Genomic DNA, 23,349 nt, shown 5'->3' with positions numbered 1-23,349 from the left:
TTCTCTTTCAGATAGAAAATATTTCTGATTTAATACCATTGTGTTTTGCTCTTTTCCCTGGACAAATCGCAAACACTTCTACAAAAACAATCTAAGACGCAGCTTACTATCTTTAACTGTATTTGCTTCTATGAAGGTTTAATCTGTTGGGCTTACTGTGTACTCCTTAATGTGTAAATTGTGTAATCTGAAGGGTTCTGTCACACAGAAAGCAACCCTGATTCAATGCTTCTGTGTATTTCCTGGGAGCAGCAGCAGACTGCTAAATAACTGATGGTATAAATAAAAATGAATTGAATTGAAACAATACACATTCCACCATATATCTTTAATAAGGTATACTTTATATACAATAATAACTTATATATACACAGTTACAATTTGGTTCTGTGACAATTTTGTGTGTTTCTACACATTGTACTATGCTTTAAGTGCTACTGAGGTAAGATATTCAGGAATGGCTTCTGTATAATATATCAGCATAAAATATGTCAGACAAAATTTATGAGAATAAGCTCGAGCAGGCAATGTTTTTCACAAGAATGTGCAAAACATTAAGAGATGAAACCAAAATGCTGTCCTGATGGAGCAGAATATTTCAAATGGAGCTTTAGATCAGAGACAAAAACCTATATAGTCGATGTCCATGTGCAGTAATAGGTACAGGAGTCCAGCCCCTGATTGTAATGAAAGACACAGATGCAGAAAAAGAAAACCTCTGTGCAGAGCAGTAATATGCAGGCAATGTCAGGGATCAGATTAAGATCACTTCCATTTCAACAAACTGAGATCAAAGCAACTTTTGACACTGTCTGGAATTTGGAACCATTTGCTTGATTTTTGACACAAAACTACTGAATAAATTAGTATTCATGATCGGCAGCTTCTTTAACAGTGGGCTGGTAAGTTTTAAAATGAACGCTAATGTCTGGTCTGATGCTTATCAGAAGTGAAATTTTTGGAACGTCCATACAACACCTAACCAGCTTCAGCTGCTTCTCAGAATTCATACAATTGCATATTGTTCCTGTTTAGTCTATTGGTCCCATAGGGGTGAGGGGAGCTAAAATCCTGTCTGAGCCAGACACTAAAGCCGAATGAGAGGAGACAGTCATAGACAAATGTAACGCTACCTCTACCTCTGAATGCAGCAACCCTGGGGCCAGTGAGGCCACTCAGCTGTCCTGGCATTGCTTTGCAGGAATTTTATAGCTGCTCTCTTGGGTGTTAAACAGTTAAGTGGCCCTAAATGCTTAAATTAGGTGCTGGAAGTCAAAGGCACTTTGCACCCGCTCTGTAAACCACAACACATCAGCTTATTAGGGGCATGGTGAGCCACACGCCAAATAATTAGGGATGGCGGCAACGCTAGACCGCAAGATTGGGCTATAAGTAGACTAACAGGCAGTTAGAGAGGAATGGGGGGAGAGGGTCACAGCTAGGGTCACTGTGGAGGAAGTAGGTGTAGAAGAAGAGTGTGTGAATGTGTGTTAGGATTGTAGACATGTGGTCCCAGGCAGAATGCTGTGTTCACCCAGGACACTTAAACGTTAAACTGTCCACCTAAAATGTATCCGTGTGTTTTGAGGTTTTCTTTCCTTTTTTATGAGCTGGTCGGTTGAACTTTTCCATTCGCTACATCTGCGTGTCATCAGCGCCTCCACGCTCACCAGACGTATTGTATGTTAATCAGCGGATAAATCCACAATTGTTTTAACATAAACATCATCCCAAAGTCCTTGCAAGGTCTTAAAGCTGAACATTTCTAATTACACTTTTGGTGGTTTCTGCTTTTGCTTTTTTTTTTTTTGTTGCAAGTAAAATTCAGCAACAGACACCTTGGCGTCAACAGATGCCCAAAGCAAATTTATCAAGCAAAAGCTGAGCTGAGTGATGTTTTAGCATTTCCATCTGGTCCCAGTGATGGGAAGGAGGAACGCCATGTTTTCTACTCTCTTTGTGTGATGACAGTATGATCAATGGAGCAATTATGAATTGGAACTAAGGCAAACTGGGTCGCTTTCTTTACATGGACAAAAGCGTCTAGCTACGTAAATTGCCAGATGAAGCACAAGGTCTCTGTACAAATTGAAAAGCTTTTAGCAAAGGAAACCTATGGTCAAAATATCATAATTATTATGATGTCCTTTAATGAATAAAGACCTTCATAAAAACACGTCAGTGGCTGGTGGAGAACCGGGGCTAAAGACAAAAACAGTAGGTGCATCTTAAACTTGTAAATCATTAAAAAGTTAATGCATTTTAGCAAAGTAAAACCCATGTACTGTGTAGATTTATTAGAGATATATTTCAAGTTTTTATTCATTTTGATGATTATGGTCTATAGCCCTCGAAATCCTAAGACATAGTTGAAATTTGATGATGAGTCATCGCAAAAGAAACAGACTGTTGCACATAGGGTATTAACACCTCTATGTCATGTTATACAGCTGCATTGAATCAGAAATTCAAGCAAAAGGAGCCTTGACCTAGTACTATGTACTCTACAGATACACTTTCAGTACACTGATAATTATTTATTAAAACCTCCTGAATTTAATGCTTTGAACACATTTCTTTGAGTGTAATTAATTTATACAGTGCACAAGTTTACACTGTATTTACTTCTTTGAATTTACTTACTGACATAAATTACCTTTTTGTTGATATACTAATTTAGAAAGATGCACCCATATCGAAAATTCATTACATTTCTTAACTTTAAAAATGCGTCCAGCACAAAGGATTTCTGGGTATTTGAGTTTCATGCAATGCAATTATTTTGTGGAACACAATATTAAAAATCAGAAAGCAAATTAGATGATTACATTCTTGCAGAGCAGAACCAAAGTGAAATTGAAGATTTAACAACTTTTTTTTTAAAAACATACATCTTTTTTTCCCCTCTCACACTCTGCAGCAAAAACATAGAAAAGCAATCTTTTTTTGGTATTTGGAGTTTAGTTTCTTAAAATACAAAGAAATGTGGACAAGGCGCCCACTGGCATTCTTCATGTGATGGGGTAATTTTGTACACATGCATGTAATGTCCTACTTGTCAGGGCAAACTCTGTCCCTACATAAATGTGTACTTAAAGACCTCCTGCATATTCAGACACTTGCACAGCGCTGGGAGGGAGAGGTGCACTGGGATGGACACACCAACTGGCTGTGAAAGCTGTTGACACTCTGTCGTCCAGCCACTGCCACCACCTCGCTGGTTCCCAGCACATCCACACACAGTGACTCCACAGCGTCCAGCCTCTCGATCTGCACCAGCCGAGTGAGGAGGTCAGGGATGCTGTAGCCTGCCGTGCTCACTCTTTCAAAGAGCTGTAGGCCGTCGCTCATGCCGCCAATCTCATCTCGCTTCAGGCCGAAACTCTCTGCCAGGTGCCTCCATGTCTTCACCACAGCCGCCTCGCTGCTGTAGGAGGAACTCAGCATGCGGCTGGCCTTCTCCAGGCAGTCGAAGGGAAGCTCTGTAGGGCTTAGGCCTGAGGAAGAGACACAGATTTAAAAATAAAATGTCAGATTGTCATGTTATACAGTAACAAATATAAAAAAAGTGGTTTGTCACATTAAAACCACTTTAAAGCATTTCAGTACATTGGATAATGCATTAGAATTGCTAAGTCAAGATCCAAACCGTAATATATTTGATAATCTGTTGCAATATTTGAAAATTGCTGCTTATAAACACTCTCCAAAAATGGCAAAAAATAAAAAATTATATATATATATATATATATATATATATATATATATATATACTGGCAGGGAAAGCGTACATGGAGCGACATAACCAAGTGGCAGGCATAGTGTACAGAAACATCTGTGCAGAATATGGACTGGAAACCCCGAGATCAAAGTGGGAAACACCCCCAAAGGTGGTGGAGAACGCCAGAGCTAAGATCCTGTGGGACTTCCAGATCCAGACAGACAAAATGGTAATGGCAAACCAACCAGACATTGTCGTAGTGGATAAACATCAGAGGAAAGCCGTTGTGGTAGATGTAGCAATACCAAGTGATTGCAACATCAGGAAAAAGGAGCACGAGAAACTGGAGAAATACCAGGGCCTCAGGGAAGAACTGGAGAGGGCCTGGAAGGTGAAGACCACAGTGGTGCCTGTGGTCATCGGGGCCCTCGGGGCAGTAACCCCCAAACTGGAACAGTGGCTACAACAGATCCCACGAACAACATCAGACATCTCGGTCCAGAAATGTGCAGTCCTTGGCACAGCCAAGATACTGCGCAGAACCCTCAAGCTCCCAGGCCTCTGGTAGAGGACCCGAGCTCAGAGGATAAGAACCACCCGCGGTGGGTGAGAAGGGAATTTATATATATATATATATATATATATATATATATATATATATATATATATATATATATATATAGGGGATGTGTAATATTTTTTTACTTTTAGCCTTTGCTAACAAAGGCTAAAGGTCAGGCAGAGTAAGAATAGAAGAAAAGCAGCAATGACCTTATGTAAGGTCAGCTAATTCATTTTGCATATGGGCCAACCATGTTACCCCACACACTGTCTGACTAAAAGACTTTAAAGGGGCAGCATTATGTACTTTTCAGGTACAAAGTGTTTTTTATAACATAATCAAGTAGGTATGTCAACTTCAGTTATCATAAAATGACAAAGAAAGAAATTTGTTTTTATAATTTAACAACTTGAAAAAATGGGACTCCTTCCCATTAAATAGCATGTAATTTCATTGACAGGCAGCTTGTATAATGAGCTCAGCAGATGCGTAGTTCCACCAGGTGTTTGTTAACTGCTGAAGGAGCTGAGTGGGAGAGTCGTGGGGGAAGGCTGCCCTGTGAGGCGTGGAAAACGCAGCTCCAAAGAGGAGATTAAAGCTGCCACCCCCCCCAAAAAAAGGTCAATTTTACATAACACTGCCTCATTAAAAGACAGTTTTGTTTTTAACCAGAGGCGGTCCTAAACGTATAATATTTAGGAATATAATTCAGGGGATATGAATCCAAAGGCACATCACACTTGAGAGTTTCATTATGCAAAACGTTGTGTTGGTCCGTCCATCACATAACATCTCAATAAATAATATTACATTTTGTAATTGTAATCTGACAAAATGTGAGAAAAAAACCAACGAAGCTGTTATCCTTCTTAGATGTATTGTTCTTTCTTGTAAAACAATGAAAACATCAATTACAAGGCTTGGTAGAAAGTTTCTCTTCTGATTAACTTACCCTCGGTAACATTGCAGGTTCTAGCATACAGTTCTAGTATCTTTTTCCTTCGACTCTGTAGCATCTGTGTGGTATTGAAGGAAAAAAAAAACATCTTTATGAGATTATAAAAGGATCACAAGTTATAAATCTGTTCATAATAATATTCTGACTTCAGTAAAGTCCTTAAAAAGCTCTGTTTCCTACCCCTGGGGTTTTATTGTTGTTGATCCCGTTCATGCTGCTGATGTGGTTGCTGGAGGCAATGTGGTTGACACTGTTGATGTGGTTGGGACTCTGGATGTTAATGGTGTGGCTGGCTGCAACTATGGGGGCACCATTGGATGTGCGGCCGCGGTCCAGGAGTCCCAAAGAGAGCAGAGAGAGGTCAGGTTTGTTGCCCAGGTCCACGAGGCACAAGTTGGGGTTGGGGGACGCGCTCTCGACAGATCCCTGCTTGTCAGATGACGGCTCCTCATCGCTGTCGATGCTGCGGCTCAACAACTGCTCATTCTCAGATGATGCATCATTTTCACTACATATACAAACAAAATAACACATATTTATTAATATTTCAGTTACATATATAGATCTATAGATATACATATATAAGACAGCATTTGACATAAAAGAGTGAATTTTGCCATTTCTGTCAACCCTTTAAAAAGATTGTTGTTTACAGTTATTAATGCTAACTATGACAATTATTCTTCTTGAGCTAATGTGTTGCTACTATAAGTTGTGAAAGAAAGATTAAAATAATTTATTATTTTATCTTTGTTTGAAATAGTAGAGAAAATCTGTTTGACTGCAAAGCTGTGTAACAATGACTGCACTCTTACACAAAGTATGACATCATCTATGCTAATACAAATAATGATATTGGGGTCTTTTAGTCATACTAAATGAATAAATGATCTACCATCTGTTGACAATAAATCAGTTTTTTTCTCTGATATTGCTTTTTATTCCCGCTGCTATTTATTTTTAATAAATCTTAATCTAAAAAAAAAAAAAACATTTTGAGTCTGTTGATTTTCTCCAGTTTTAGAGAAAAGATGTGCAAAAGTAAAGAAAACAATTAGTGGACCAGAGTCGATCTAATCTGTCTTGCTGGTCGCTTTTATAAACGTTTTTATATTGAAAGGGCTTTATTAATGTAATGTTTCAATTACAAAAATTACACAGAAATTTTAAATTTTTTGTGTTTTTATGATGTGAAACACTTTGAACTGCCTGGTTGCTGAAATGTGCTGTACAAGTCAACCTGACTTGACTGGTGGTAGAAAATCACGACAAACAAGACTCCATACTAAATGCTGCTTTTATTCAGCATCTTTATGATCCCACTATCTCAGATTATACAACATTTCCTTGTATTCATGTTCATGACAAACCATATATTGACTATAGTTACTGAGTCAGTATTGTACAAATCTCCTTGGGTAGATGGGTTGGAACTGGCACCAAATCAAGGGTAAAAAGGCAAAATCATTGATTTTGATTAAAAAAAAAAAATCCAAGTTAGAAATTTAAACTGAGCAAAATATCATTGAGCTAAAGACCACAGTTAATCTAAATAACTTTGTTGTTATAAGTGACTTTAACTTTAACTATGAAATCAAGTTCATAATAAATCAGTCTATTACTCTTCTTGAATATAATGTCAAAAGATACTGATTGAAACCTTGTGACTTATTCTTTGTAATTGTTTATAGTTTTTATGTTTGTTATAATTATCTGGTATCAACACTAGCAAGCATGAGCTTTATAAAATCAAACAGTCAGAAATCATCCCGGATATTGGCACACCTCTAACCTTTACGACAGGTCTGCAAATCACAGGAAGATGCTATCTTGTTTCCACATCTCCTTATGTTTTTAAGAGGTTCCTGAAACAACGCTGCCTTTTACAACACAATCCCATATATTACAATTTTATCAACAATCCTCTCTCTTTCCATCTCTGCTAGATTTTCTTGCAAAAGCACCTTGTTGTCAGAGATGCACACTGAATGCTATTGTATCCATGTCCTGTGCTCTTTCTTCCCAAATACACACCTACACACAAGATGCCATTGTTTCTCAGATATCTAACACCCTTTCTGGCAATTAATGTAGTGAGTTAGCACATCCTCTGGCATCCAGCTTCAATGTGTTGTTGACTGCTGCTGATGCAAATATGCGTGAGTGTGTGTGTGTTCCACGTGCATGTACGTAGAGTATCTGTGTGTATCATCTTTTCTTTAATTTTCTGTTCTTCCATTAATATTAAAAGTTAAACATACATACAAAAAGCATTTGAGTAATTAAACAGATTGGTATACAGACATAAAAAGTCTTCACGTTTCAACACTTCTCTCTGTGCACTCACCAGTGCCGATAAAGCATAATCATGCAGAGAATAAGGAGAGAAAACCTTCACTCTTTTGTTGTCTGGGAAGACATGCTTTCCCCTGATGGTGGTTTTATGAGAAGAGTGGAATAAATACCACTGTGCACCGTGACAACTAACGTCTTTTCTCAACCTTTCTTATGCTTCAGGGATCAAATGTGCTGCCTTACCTCATACCCTGCACTGAAGCCACATAATTGGACTGTCTGCTTTATTACTTAATTTGAAAAACTCAGGTGATATTATTTCACATATACTGTACGTACTCGCAGACACAAGAAGAAATGCCCACAGGGCAACAACAGAACCACTGCAAAGGCTCGTTTTGTGGCAGTTTAATTATGGGCAGATTGGGATAAATTATGTTGTGCTGAGTCTGTGTATCCAGACATACTCATTAATTTAGCATCTGCGGGATCAGAAAAGGCATTTAGACTTAATTGCTATAACCTGCATTTAAAAATGTAAGAACTTTTAAAATGAAAATAGAAAAACTTTGTTAATCTATAGAATTTGTAGCAAGTATGATGGTTGACTGGAAATAAAAAGTTTATAGTTCTGTATATCACAGCAAAAAACAAATAATCTATTGTTACAAAGTACCATATTATCAGAAATCATGACAGACATACAGAAGTGAAGTAAAAAAAGAGTATATTTTGTCTTTCCCATCTATACAGCAGTACAGCAGTCAAAGCTTTTGTCTGGAAAAATTTGCACCAAACTACAAGGGAAGTACTTTCAGAGGAAATGTGATTTTTTTTTTTGTTTGTTTGTTTCTATCACTCAGAGAGAAAGAATTGGTTATTCCAAAAAAATATTTAATGCACTCAGCAAAACAGACTATTTTTGGAGAAATATTCTTTTGATTAATTAAAATTAGGTTGTTTGGAAGTAAGGGGTAAAGTTACAGTTAAATGCTAAGAAGTATGGGGTTGACATGTTGGTTTATGTTTTTGCTGAACAAAAGACTGGCACACTTAATTCGTTAGGCGCCATTACGCAGCATCAGAAGACATCAAATTGGAAATTAAACTGTGTTGGCTTACTACAATCTTGCCTTGCTTTCACCAGTTTAAGTAAGGCATTCCTTCAGTGTCAGGAAGGAATGGGCCAAAATTCAATGAAATTATTGTGAGAAGTTTGTGGAAGGAGACCCAAAGCATTTGACCAAAACCAAACAGTTTAAAATTCTACCCAATCCCAATGAAATACTGTGTATGTAAGCACCCGTCCGTCAAGAAAGTACCAATCATTTTCTTTCTTTCATAATTGACAGTGACAAGAAATGGTTATCTTTGTATACACAACAGTATAATTATAATGTCCTCCATCAGTAGGTATCTGAATGTGTGTTTGACCCAATAAGATGTTAAATGCTTGATTAATTTGGTAGAATTAAGTTTTTCATTTCACATGACCACTGAGACATAATCTCTGCATGGTAGAACATACCATACATTTGCCTCACCTTTTCACCGTCTTCTGAGGAGCTGCTTTCAATTTGTCATACTCATCTTTCTCAGAGAAAATCACTACATTATCTGTGAGCAGAAACAGAAATGAAAGAACCTTTAAATTCAAAATAGAACAAAATGAACAAAAAGAGGCACTATTTTGAGTGAAACACATCCATCATATCACATTTCAACTAATTATTAGGGTGAGTTAAAAGATGAAAAAGAATTTATTCCTCAGGCTGAACCATTTTTACACTAAATGACATCAGAAAGGTCAATGTATAAAATGATTAAGGTGAGTATTATGATGAATTACACTGACATAATGGCTACTGATAGGGGCAGACAGCCCATGAATGGATATGAGAAGAAGTAAAGGGCATGCATGTGTGAGTGTGTGTGTGTACTTTGAGATAAAGCGTCTGTGTCTTTCATCTCAAAGCCTGATTATGTCAGTGTCTCCATGAGTGACAGGTAGCTCCGGTAGAGCTCCCAGCAATGGGCTATGCTCCCACATACACACACCAAAGTGGATTCACAAACACACGCACACACAAAGAAAGCTATTTAGAGCAACGCTTACAAATAATACAAACACCGAGCCATCAATAAAAAAGCTAAAAAACAAAGCACAACATTGAGTTACTTTTTCTTTACCATTTTTGAGTTATATTAAGTTTGTAGCTACATTAATTAGCATGTGTATGTGTGTGTGTTTTCCTTCACACCACATGTAAGTGGTTAGTCAGTCAGTCTGTGAGTGAAATTGAACAGAGCATCATTGTGAGGAGAAATGGCGCCTAAAGCAACATATGGCTTTAGCTTTGGAAACTTCACATTCCATCACGATACACTCATCATGTCTGTCAGGATGCAGCACACACACTTACATGCACACATGCATGCATAAGGAAAGTGTCATTCCCACACACAGGCATTTGCAAACATTGTGAGAGAAAATATAAAAACAAAACACAATGAAAATGAATGTTGGAGGCTATTTAACTTTAGCCATTAAAATGACTTTAAACATGATTTAAGCCTTTTAGTTAGTAAATGTACTGTTCAATAATGCTTTACTTTGCTGTTGAATTCTACCAGAATGATTTGATTAGAAATTAATTTACAATGATGTTCAACTCAGCCTTAGTGCTTGCTCATCAGGTTTACTATCCAGCAGATATCAATGAGGCTGATATAACAGCATTAACTCTAATAGTGCAAAGCCCAAACTTACAGTTAAGTATGTCTTTGTATTGAAGTAAAAATCTCAGTTTAGTTTCTCCTTTTACTAGTTTAGGAACAGCATTACTGCTAATCTCAAAGGTGCTAGAAAATGGAGCTGCTTAACACTGAGGCCTTTGTAAATATGTTTGAAGATACTAAAATATTCATAAGTACATAATCTAAGTAAAACCTTTTAAATGTTTCATTGAGAGAAGACAGCTATTAGTTTGTAAAACAATTTCTATTAATTAGTTTGTCTTGTTTCTGCTTGTTTCTATATTTTAAATTCAATTTACTTTAGTCACAGTTTAAATCACATTAGTTTTCCTAATTTGAAGGTGCAGCATTTTAAACTACAAAAAAAATTTCTGATAATAAAAATTTGTTGGCTTTCAATTATCTTTATTATGTCATTATTGTCTTTTGTTATGCCTTGACATCAAAATTAAAAGGAAAAGAATTCATGGGTGGTCTTTCCAGAAATCAAAGCCAAATTCCGCTTGTCTTTTTTTCTTCTCTTGTCCACAAATGGGAATTTTTCACTCGTCAACCAGTTGTTTAATATTAAAAGATGAACTGAGTTGGTTTTTTTTCCTTAATTGGGTAAATATCCCTCTCCTTTAATTTTACAAAATTTCTACTAGTGTTCAAGCTGAAGTCTGAATTATTATGTCAGCATAAACACAAACCTGATTTTTTTTTCTCTTACACCATAACTTATCAAGTTATCAACAATCACAAAATAATTTAGATACTCACAAGTAAGAGATAACATATCCATATGGGCAAGACACACTAGTTGTAAAATGAAAAAAAAAAAAAAAATATATATATACTGATGCCTTATGTATTGAGCTATCCAGTCAGCTATATATATATATATATATATATATATATATATATATATATATATCTTTGTGCACATAGCATTAAGATATTTAAAATTCTAAAAGTTCTCCATTCTTTTAAAGTTAAGTTGAATCAAATTTTAATTATTTTTGCATTTAGACTTTTAGACATTTGAATTTGTCAAAAAAATTAACAAACTGTAAAATTTTACAGTTTTCAATGTTAGTTAACATAATTTAAAATTCTTTAAAATATGCAACAAAACATTTCCACCCATGTTCCCCTTTGGACATTTTCTAGTATATGAAATAATAGACTTTCCTTTATAGAGTTTCTTTATATGCACTAAATGGACCAATAAAGGTTAAACTTATAACATGTCATCAGTGAAGACACCTACATAAGTGAACAAGGTCAAATTAACATGTTATCACATTAAAAACAATGAAAGATCAAATCCAGATGAAGATTCTGTCAGTCAGATCAATTATATGTACTTTTAGAAAACTTATTAAAGCAGATAAAGTCAGACTTAATGATGCTGTAATGAGTACAAAATTGGTCATGTGGGCAAAAATGTGGAAAAGGTTAAACTCATGAACACTTGTATGTAATAGATTATTCTATTTTTTCATGAAAGTACGGCAAAGGATAATAAAAGCCAGGATGAGGTTTATAACGACAATAGAAGTTTTTATGTAGACGAGTTTTCTTTCTTCAAAAAAAAAAAAACTGAATACTTCCGATCAAGGCAAAGAAAAACAATAAAAGAGTAAAAACACAGTTTGCCATTCATTCATGGGGATGTTTGTGTAGCCTGTCTCACCAGGGACATCTTTCTTGTCATCCTGTTTGATGGTTTGAGCCTCCACAGCTTTTACAACCTGGCCAGAACAACATGCTTCACACACAGAGAACAAGAGGGAGAAAAAAGGAGAGAGAACGGCATAAAACACGAAAGTCTTAGATGTTAAACTGTGCAAATCTGTTTTTGCGCTTAACTCACCGTGGCCACCCGGCTTGGCCTTCAGGATATAAAACATGATGATGAGAACGATGGCAATAGCCATGATGAAAATGGTTGACATGGCAATAATAAGCGCTGTGGCTAAATGGCCCTGTCCAGGTGATTCTAAAGAAGGTAGAAATGAAGAAGGGAGCAATGCAAAATACATATAAATGAAATGAAATAACAAAAACACACACTGATCGGAAAACAAGCAAATGGAGAAAGATTTTGTCAAAGTGAGTTTGTGCATACCTTTAATTCGGTGAGGGAAGACTGTAGTGCTCCCAGGGTTAATTGGTGGTTTTTCTTTGGGTTTGTTGATTTGCATGCCTGTAAAACACATGTGCACACAGATTCATGTTACATTCCCTTGTATTTAACCGTTTGTGAATTATTTGAAATGTTTCAGGAGCCATTTGGCTGCCTAGAAGACTGGGACTACACTTGTGCAATGGATAACAGTGGTCCCAATTTGTTAGAAAGGGGGCAGTAGAGTGGTTCCAACTATCAAGGGATCACACTTCAGAGCTTCTCCTACAAAGTATACACTAGGGTGTTGAAAATTAGCCTTTTTTCTTTCTTTTTTTTTCTTCTAAGCATTTTATTGGGCTGCTGTGTCGAAATGGGGTGCCTGGATTGATTTAATAGTGCGACTCCCCTTACAAAGTCGAACTGGTTACACAGTGTGGATTGGACTCTCTGTCACTGATTCTGTTTTCAGGGTTCAGGATCTTTTTGTATAGTTGTGAAGATTAGGGTGTCTGTTTTTTCTAACCTCAAGTTAGAACTTGATATTTGAAGTTGATGTGGTTCCTTTGGCCTTTTCAAAGCATCACCTTTAGCGTCTGTAGCCAATTGTAACTCAACCTGGATATGGTTTAGACATGAGAAAGCTGTATTGCACTAAGTGCAGAGTCAGTTTCTGTCTCAAATGCAGGAGTTCCAGTCTCTTGCGACTAATGGTAATATGTTAAATTATATAGCCCCCACTCAAAACATTAACAGATTAACATTGTTTTGCAATTTGGGTTAAGTTGGCTTGTCCCAGGACACATTGACATGAGGAGGATGGACGCCTTCCAATTACCACATGACTGCTCTTCTGAATGAGTCACAGTGATAGTAAGGAGCTAGAAAGATTGTGACCTCATTTGCAGTAATGTGAACCCCGTTCCTGGGTTTAGCAACTTTGTAGTGAACAAAGAGCTGCAGACTCTTCTTATGCTACCAACCATTGAATGCAGGTAGATTTTAAAATATAACTACAGTGAATGGCATGTATGTGCCTCAAGCAAAGATATAAACTTCAAAGGGACATTGTTGACATAAGGATTATCTCAAGACATTTGTGGCACTAAGGTATACCCAATCCTTTAGAGTTAGACTACCTCAGGCAAGCTTTCTATTATTATATACCTGCATTTACATGTATGGTAGAAAGGGGAAGAGCCAAAGAGAATGTGTAATTTCACATGCTTTCATTGCTACTACATCTGCAATAAAAAAACACTATATTATAGCTATTCATTAACACAATTCTTTTATGTTATGATAAAAGCTTCAGCAAAGATTAATTTCTTTTTACGAAAACAATTGTGTGTTTCTGAAAATAAAAAAAAATTCCCTGCAATCAAATCTTGGGGCAATTCTCTTTTTCTGTAAGTTCCTCTTTGATGTTAATCCCCCTTTCTCTACAATGCACTTCAGAAGATTGTATATAATTTTACTGACAATCAAGCAAATGCATTAGTGGCAGAAATGTCTTCATGGCCAGATCAGGGATCATGAAGAATGTGAACTGAGAGAAGGATGTGGGAAGAGGGCCTCAGGCCTCTTGGTGGCCAGAAATCATGGGTCAGAGCACACCCACCTTCAAGTTATGCCTTCAATTTGCAGCTATGTTTACGAACATTTGCGACTGCATTGAGACACAATACACAATGTTTCAGTACTAACAGCTGGCATTTATGAAGCCTGTTTGGAATGACATTAACAAAATATGTTCATAATGGTGTATATAAACTGCAGTCAGAATTGGAAATGAAATTTACAAACACTGATCTCATTTGCTACACTTTTGAATCCTACATGAAGGAAGCTTCGAAGAACTTGACTTTACTTGCTTCTTTATCGTTTCTTCTTCCAAGCTGATTATACTATATACCGCAGCATCAAAGTCATTCCTGAATGTTGCAATAGTTTATATAGATAAGATGTAGTTTTCACAATTAACTCCTCTGATAAACTAATTTCTCTGCCAATTGATTCAGTCACCATAGCATTTGTTGATGCTATCATGAACTTAGAGACTTGCTGTCCTGTTCACCAATATATTTTCAGGTTGTGTTTATAAGCAGAATTTGTTTTCCAATCTAGACCAGGATTAGGGAGTTATGTAATGTTGCTTCCAATATTGAATCTTACTTGACAACCCTAATTTCTCAGAATTTACATATCAAACACCTAGAAATCTTAACTAATCACATCTATTACAATGTAATTTCTTCCAGATTCAGATGAATATTTTTTCTGATATTTTAATAACCCTGATTTGCTCATGCTGCTAATCTTTTCGCACAACTTTGCCAGGGGTTCCAATGATTGCAAAGCGTACCCTTTTGGCATACGGGTTTAGTAAACACTGACTGATACTGCAAGGTTTTGACAAGTAATAATGATAACGTTAGATCAACAAGTAAACTCAAAAATATTAACCACTAGAACAAACTGAATGACTGCCACAACAAGAACAAAGGGGATAAAGAAAGTAATTAAGAGAAGAAGTCCCAACCTTTGTTTTAAATGCATTTTCAAGTTTACATGACATGGATGCATTGATATGTTCAGCTACAAGTTCTAGAAAAGTAAAAAAAATAGCTTGCTCTTGAGATTTTGTTTCATCAATAAGACTCTGGCTTATAATTCTTTATTTAAACCAATTTAGTTGAAAACATGTTGTTTTTACAGACACAGGCAATCTATCTGACAGTGACATTAATATGAGAAAGATATTTAACCAACAATGTTCCAGAGTTCACATGCCAGAATTCCCTAACGATGGTATGTTAGCTTTGGCAATGTATTTAATTGACATTTTTTTCTAAATGCCATTGCCTGACATTATTTCACAACCAATAACACTTCACAGAAGCAAATTATTGGCACTGGCAACAGTTAAAGTTGATTTTTCATTGTGATTCTCATTCTCCCATTGCAGAACACAAACTTTTTTATTGGGCACTGTGGATAAAATGCAGACTTCTCTACTCCATCTGTCAATATATTGCTCCCAGTCCTCCCTTATTGTTGCCCTTCTGGAGTTTTCATCAGCTCAGCTCCTGCCTCTTTCCTAATAGAGCTGTAAACTCCCAGCAGCTTATAAATCACGCCTTTTAATAAGTCTTTCATTTCACCAAGTTGATATACTGTTGGCCTCCTTGGCATGTGCCTCACCACTTCCCATGCTTTCAGGGCTTCGTGTTACCGCATACGCACATACAAATGTATACACCAGCACCCTGTGGTTGAAAGCATCAACTTGGGGTATGTGTTTACACTTTTTGGAATGAGGACATGAGTCTGAACTGAAATTCTGTTATGACTTTGTGGTTAAATCTCTTAATCATGATCTCTCAGGCTGAAAAAGAACTGCAAAATGCCAAGTCCACCAGGCAATACAGGTAAGCCAATCAAAACAACCTGAAAGAAAGTAAGTAGCACTCAATTGTAGGGCTCAATAACACTTAAAAGGCAAAATGTTATTTGGAGCATGAATACCAAACAATCTTAAATGTAAAACATATCACAATCTTCAAAAAAATAAGTCACTTTCATATACAAAAGTTATATCATGACCCCATCTTGAAGCCCGTCTCTAAACTTTTGTTTTTCTTTTTTCAAAATGATTATGTTGAATGAATGTGTAGTCACCTACTGGTGGCCACACATTCCTACCAATATAATATACCCAGTGATCAGACAAATAAATTAAGCAACTTTATTCATACATGATAACAATGATCATGTTTGGAATGCTTCCTTTTATTATGTTTTTCATCATATGTTTTACCAAACCAAACCGTATTGAGATGAATTGCTTGTGTGTATTCAGCTACAAATTTGGACATTGAAGGCCATAGAAAATTCAGGGAAAAAGTAGAAAATTAGCAGGGCCTACAGTTTTTTTATCACAACCTGCCAAAGAGTAGCATCAGGGCAAGTAAAAACATGCTAATCATCCGTCTTTCTCATACCCGCCAAAATTTTAATTATCATACAAGCACCACTAGGCAGGAGCCAGGGTAATTTACAGATTACATGGCAAGTGTCAGCCTGCCATCACCCAAAGCAAATAAAACTCAGATCTCAGACAATTTTGTGTTGTTTTTTTAGGGGAATCGACCTTGGCTTTCTTGTTAAGAGGATTTCAGTGTGGAAGTAAACAGGTAGTACTTTCTTGGCTTTAACAAGAACTTTTAAGGTGTAAACTATGTTTATTAAAATAAATAAGTAATAATTGTGTTTCACCTGCCATATGAACTCAACAGTAAGCTGCGGAGATGGCATGCAATTAAAATATTATGTATAGACCTTATGTACTAATGCTGTTGTGTAGCTGATTATGCTTCCTTCTCTTCAGGCCCAGACCACGTTTTGGGGTTTTCTTCTTTCAAAACACACACATTAAATATGACAGAAGAACAATAACGTTTGTTTCCGGATTCTTTAAGTACATAGAAAGGGGATTTTGTGCATCTACAGGTCCATAAATATTGTTGCCAAAACAATCAGAAAACAATGAGAGTGAGAAAATGTTATTTGCTCAATTTGGCAAATGGATTTAAATAAAAATCTGGGCAACAAGAGAAGGCACAGAGAAACATATATTTTAAAAAGGTTTATACATACAAAATGCCCTGCATTAGGGGTTGTCAAATTGTAGTGAATTAATAGGCATTTTTGTGAGCATACCACTGTTATAACATAGGACTGGAAGTACAATTACATTATTATGCATTTTAGAAGCTTTAGCAAGTTTGTGCAACTTTTCAAAAACCTGTAAGAACAATTGAGCTGGATTTGCACTCATGCGCATACACACAGATCCATGTGCAGATAGTGTGGAGGTATGCAGGATGATTAGTGAGACAGTGATGTTATCGATGAGCTGTCAAACACTCCAGAGGAACTAGAAAAACAGCAGCACCAGCGGCAAAGTGGTGTGTACACTCTTGTTACTGCAAGCCAAGCTTGCCCACATGGCAGAGTAGTGACTCCAGTGTCTGGAAAAACTCACCACAACCTGCGACCTCCGGCTGTTTCTGTTTCCCAAAATTTAGTCAAGTGTTTCAGCATCTGTTTCCACCTAACCTGTCCTGTTTCACTTCCATTCCATGTGGCAGAAAACCTTCACACTGAGTAGCTTCTAAAGGAGTGGAAGCCAAATTTGCATTTTGTAATATCAGTTAAGCTGTTGCATTTAATGCATTAAACTAGAAAATTCCAACCAGAAAACAATGGCAGCAGGAGAATTTAAATGACAAAACAGAAATTGAGAAAATAATGCAAAGGATGGTAAATCTTACATTCTTTTGTGTTGCTCGGCGCATTTTGGCAGGAATGGCAAACCATCCCATATGCGTTCCTGGGTTTGTTGTCCAACATATAATACCTATAAAAGATAAACATGAAATCACATCAGCAGTTTTTTTATTTAGTTTTTTCCCCTACTATACAAAAATGGAGAGATGAAAAAAACTTTTAAAAGTGTCAATAAGTACACTCAGCTGAAATGACCTCCTAACATTCTGCACTTTGTGCAAAAGTATGGAAAAGCGACTAAGGTGAAAAATTAGACTTTGTGATGAAGTGCACATAATTGATGCCCTGCAGGTACTAAGAAAATGGCTTCGTACAGATATGGCCATCAGTCATAAAAAGATAACGCTGTAGAGGAGAAAAAAGAAGAAGTGAGGGAGGTAAGAAAGATGCCAACGCACCGAACAGATGAACATTATTAGATCTTTTCATGCTCTGGGGCATGAGAACAGCTTTTCAGTTTGTACTTCAGGCATACAGCCTGAAGATAATCTGAAGTTAGCTGCTGGTGAAACATATAAGAGAAGCACATCTCAGTGCAATATGGCATGAATAAATTAAAACTGATCACCTAACATAAAACAGCTTAAAACATTTGGATCAACCAACTGTGAGAACACATTGTTCTCACAATATACAATAAAATATACAGGTTGTTTGAATTACATTTGTAAAAAAAATCTAAAATATTCTGCACACATTTTAATCCCACTCTCCTTTATTATGATATCCCTTAATTAAAATCAGTACAATTCACTAGATACACACTAGGGTAACAGATTTAATCCAAAAACAAAACAAAACAAACAACAACAAAAAAACGTGAAATTCAAAATGTCTCAGGGGCGAGAATGTTTTTGCAAATGGTTGTATTGCTTTCTTTTACATGAAGAAGGGGGACCTTTATTTTTGATGTAACTCTAGATCTCTTTGGCTGTTAGTTTCATTCTCCCTGAACTATCCACAAGGTATCCTGTTACAGTTTTCAAACTATAACGTTGGCAAGATAAGAAACATCTTTTTCCTAATTGGCAAATATTGAGTGAGTTTTGCTGTTTTCTTTTGTAAATTACGATGATCCTGGAGTATAACCTCTCTGTCAGACCTCTGAAGACTAGAAATCATTTATCAGCTAATGTTTTTACCAGACATTCTTGGCTGAATTCAGACCAAATGTGATCTGGAAGCCGTCAAATCAGAATAGATGGACGCTAAAGAATGTGCTTTCATCAACCATCCATGTTATGTCCATCAATGTTATGTTGAAACATTTTGTTCTTTGTAGATCAGCCATGAAGCTCAAATTCTGCATGTATTTTGATAGAAATATTGAATGAATTTAATAATACAAATTCAATATCAAAACCATTCACCAGCTGATTATTGAGTAAAATATGCAAATAGTGAACAGATCACCATATAATTTTAGAGGCAGGGCCCCTCCCACTTCTATTTGTGTTACTTAGAATCCTGACTTTTAACATGAGATGCAGTTTCTTTTGCGCACCAGTTTTCATGAAGCCACTTTGAAGTTCGGTAATCAAATGTTTCTGTTCCTCTGGGAATAATTTTCCACATAAGAAAATGATGGAGCCATGCAGATGGATACAGTCCACGTAAGTCATCCAGAAAGTTTTGGCACATAAAAAAAAAAAAAAAAAATCTATGCTGATTTTCAACAAAAGTTTCATGAAAAGAAGACAAATCCATATGTTTTCAGTCTATCAGATTTACAAAGTCATGTGTATGCATGAATCTCTATTGAAATCTTCCTTGCTTGCTTCACAAAAGGAGTTAACCTTGTTCAAAGAAAAAGAATGGCCAAAGGTAAAAGGCCGCAAGTAAAACAAAGTGAGAGTTCTTAGATCAGTCCAGATGATTATCATGGGGTTCTGGTTTTATAAAAAGGAATTTTACAGCACCACAATCAACATGAGTGTCATGGGATTCTCTGATTAAGCTTATCCCTACCTATCACATCAGTTTAAACAATCATGTCTGGATAGTATTGCAGTTGCAACACAGTTTCAAAACTATTTTTTTTTCTACTTCACAATTGTAGGCTACTATGAATAAAAGTTCATCACACTGACCCCAATGCGACTTGAAGTGTACGTGTTTGTGTTGGCAATACTTTAAAAGTAAAAGGGGTATAAATACCTCTGGAATATAATGTAACAAAGAAAAATCAAAATCATATGGAATCTATGTTGGCCGCCTCATCAAGTCTACAATTCATTTATAAGGCGTCCTCTAACACTCTAGTATTAATCCTGAGAGTTCAAGACGATTCTGCGTTAGTGCCATAACTCATCCTGAATTAGTTGTTGGCAAGCAGGTCAGAGCATATCCTGTTAATAACTTCTTTAAAGCATGTAATAAGGACAAGTCACGTAAAAGGAAAGTAATGCCAGGGTGCTATTAAAGTTTGTACTCTTAGGTGACTGCAACTGCTTAGGAGTGATTTTATTTATGAGTGGTGATTAAATGACTATGACTAAATGATGAGCTACAGATGGCACCAGTGTGTCAAGACACAAAGAGCAAGAAAGGCTATGTTCACACAGCAATCTAAATATGTTTTGTTTTTTTATTTGCCCATGTTTGACCCATATTTGACTTTTTCTTGGCTGCCTGAACGGCCCAGTTCTGATCTTCTCACCTCCCGAAAATGTGAGTTGTGCCACTTCCATTAGTGTGGAAATTCTTCTCTAACTATGCTTTAAAATCCCAAAGTCACAGAGACTCAAAATACAAAATATAGTCCCTGCAAAGCAAGCAGAAGGTATAAAAAATGTTTGTCAACTAGCTACTTTCTTCATCTGCAGTAAAGGAAAAAACAGCTGGCAGCATAGGACATAAACAACTTTTGAAAAGAGTTGGCTTTGGGTTTGGAAAGCAACTTTTTACAGATGTTAGAATCATAAAATACCTGTTTCCTGTGAAGCAATATATAGATAACCATGACCTACATGAGAGAAATTACATTTCCTTTAACTGAATCTGCCACATAAAAGTTCAATTTAGAAATGGGTTTGTTTCGTAGAGAAAGTAGATTTCAAATATGCAAAGAAGTGTATGGATTGTGCATTGGTAATATACTGCTTCTAGGAGAACACTGAAAATCTTAATGTTGGTTGAAGAAATGGTTTGAAAAATACAAAAATTCACAGTGAAATATATACAGCAAACGCCTGAGAACAAAAATATGGGGGAAATCTACAGCAGGCTTTTGAAAGAAAATAACACGCCACAAAGCTCACAAATCTTAAAGCTTAAGTGAGAAGCAAAAGAAAACAAAACAAGAAACAAATGTGTTGTTGGATTATAACATTCCAGATGTTACCAGGTAAAGTTTTCAGACATTTTGTGTCATTTTGTTTTCTTTAACAGTGGAAAGATACATGTAAGAAGCTGTTATTCACTTTTGCAGTTACAGGTACATATGTTTTAGAATGATGACAAATTTTTTAAAAGCATTGCAACAGTTACTTGAACAATGATCAGAATCTGTTCTGCTCTGGGTTTTTCTAATTAGGCTACTGTAAAATATGAATATTTGTTTTGGTTAATTGAATGCATTAAAACTAAGAACTCCAATTTGTTTATGTCCATAAATGTATCAATCAACTGCAGGTACTTTAATAAAATGTTTACGTTTAATAAATGAATATAACAGTTAGGGACACACTTTGATGTATAAATATTAATGTAATTCTTTCATTTCTGTTGAATTTAAAATTACTACCGCTCTTGTAGCACTTCTTCTATGGTGCTTATAAACGACTCATTTGTCTAAATCAGATTTTTAAGCTCAGAACTCAATGAAATCTGGAAGTGAGTATGTGCCAGGAAAAGCCTGACAGGTGAATTTTTTCATGTTAAACATAGAGCTTTTTCATTAATTGTCCCAAATCTAAAATAAAAACGAACAAACACTTGACATGGATATTAAAATCATTGCAATCTGCAGAGCAATTTGCATGCCTCACCCTGGTAAACATGGCCCACATTCAGCGTCACTTTCAGCAGTTCCTGCGACACGGACAGTGGCTTTGTAGAGAGCATCGCAGTCCTTGTGGCGCCTGCAGATCTCGTACTTTCCTTTGGAGTATTTCCCCTGTGCGCACGGTATGCAGGCAAAGTCCTCATCCTTCATACCGTAACCACAGTTCTGCAAAACACATCCGTATTTTAAATACACACAGACATCCTAAATCATTTAGTAATAAAAATGAATTCCTACATCATTCTAAATGTGCTTTTCCCATCAATGGAATTATTCATTACTGTGATGTGGACACACAAATTCGGTTGCACACTGTAAACACTTAAAAACACCCATCTGTTTCCAGAACTGTCTTTAGCACAAATCTGGCTTTGCTCTTCTGAGATGACAGGAGAGAAATCTGATTGGTCACAGAGGTCCTCAAGTGTATGTGTGTGTGTGTGTGTGTGTGCAGTTTTCCATGCATGGTAGTGTTTAAGATGACCAAGTCATCGTATTGTTTTCTTGCATCCATCTTCTTCAAATGGTGCTTCCTCTCTGTGGGGAGGCCGGATGGCCCACACACAAAATCACACATGCTTGCATTTACAAAAACATACTCTTTCTCTCTTCTTTGCCCCCTCTTTCATCTTTAATTTCCCTCTTACTTTCATCTGTCTATTAAACAGGCCTGTGCTTCCTAGATCGAGGCTACAGTAGGATGGCTGTAAAAGAAATTCAATATTCTCGCCCTTTCTGTTTGACATCCGCTACTTTGAGCGTGATTGTTTAATGGGAAAGTTCACTGAGCTATCAGCAGGATTATGTCAGTTTGGGTTAAAGCTAAACTTGGATCTTTTGTCTGCAGGCTTACTGTGACTCTGCTCCTGTTCATTGCCTTAAAGCAGTTCCAGGGTGATTGAAAGCCTTCTTCTTTTCAAAGCAAATTTGTGGGCATTTTGAATGTTTCTTTGAGCTTGGGAGATGGACAAAACCCAGAGAACAAATGCCTTTGTGAAATTCTTACAAATGTTTTCAACGTTGGCCTTGAGAGAACATAACATAAAATCATCATGAGGGAAATGACTGATAACTTGGAAGAAAGATCACAGGTGAAATCAAAGAAAAGGTGCCGTGCAGCTAAAACTTTCAGGTAACAAGGGAGATAGGCAAAGACTTCTTAAAGTAATCATCCAAATTGAACTTTTCACATTTGTCATGATACATCCACAAATTTAAATCTATTTAAATGGTATTGTCTTTAAATAGCCTATAATTGTTATATGTGTAATTTTGAAAATTCTTGACAAAAAAAAATATGAAGCCATACGTTCTGTGTTGCCATATGATGGACTGCCAGACTGTACAAGGTGCACCCTGCTATGTCCATTGACCACTGGACATAGAAACCAGTCCAAACTGGATCTTTCACAGATAAGTGGGTCTAGGCATTGATAAATGGACAAATCTAAAGCCTGTTACAATCATGTATGTATGTGTCAAAGAAAACTACTATAGCAAATCAGCTTCAAAGATATTTTTCCAATGATGAAACACGGTGGCAGAAATATCATGCTATGGGAAGGACAGTTTAGATCAGTGGCCTCAA

The 23,349-nt window shown here is 36.4% G+C and overlaps 1 protein-coding gene across 2 annotated transcripts in view; it reads right to left on the bottom strand.

The window, feature by feature from the left end:
* Positions 1–321: 321 nt before the first annotated feature.
* edar (ectodysplasin A receptor) overlaps positions 322–23,349 on the bottom strand; it is a 44,435-nt gene continuing 21,407 nt past the window's right edge. The window contains exons 4-12 of one of the 2 annotated variants that reach the window (XM_055032379.1): positions 21,745–21,926; positions 17,740–17,825; positions 12,407–12,484; positions 12,152–12,277; positions 11,972–12,046; positions 9,081–9,153; positions 5,422–5,749; positions 5,236–5,299; positions 322–3,497 (exon numbers count right to left, since the gene is read on the bottom strand). In XM_055032379.1, coding sequence (XP_054888354.1) covers positions 3,112–3,497; positions 5,236–5,299; positions 5,422–5,749; positions 9,081–9,153; positions 11,972–12,046; positions 12,152–12,277; positions 12,407–12,484; positions 17,740–17,825; positions 21,745–21,926 — 1,398 coding nt within the window. In that variant the 3' untranslated portion in view covers positions 322–3,111. The remainder of the gene's footprint in view (positions 3,498–5,235; positions 5,300–5,421; positions 5,750–9,080; positions 9,154–11,971; positions 12,047–12,151; positions 12,278–12,406; positions 12,485–17,739; positions 17,826–21,744; positions 21,927–23,349) is intronic. The other variant, XM_055032380.1, reaches the window with a different exon arrangement.

The sequence above is a fragment of the Poeciliopsis prolifica genome, unplaced genomic scaffold (assembly GCF_027474105.1).
Source record: "Poeciliopsis prolifica strain line A6 unplaced genomic scaffold, Auburn_PproV2 SCAFFOLD007, whole genome shotgun sequence".
Lineage (NCBI taxonomy): Eukaryota > Metazoa > Chordata > Actinopteri > Cyprinodontiformes > Poeciliidae > Poeciliopsis > Poeciliopsis prolifica.
The sequence above is the reverse complement of the archived record's forward strand: the minus strand, read 5'-3'. Positions and strand labels throughout refer to the sequence as shown.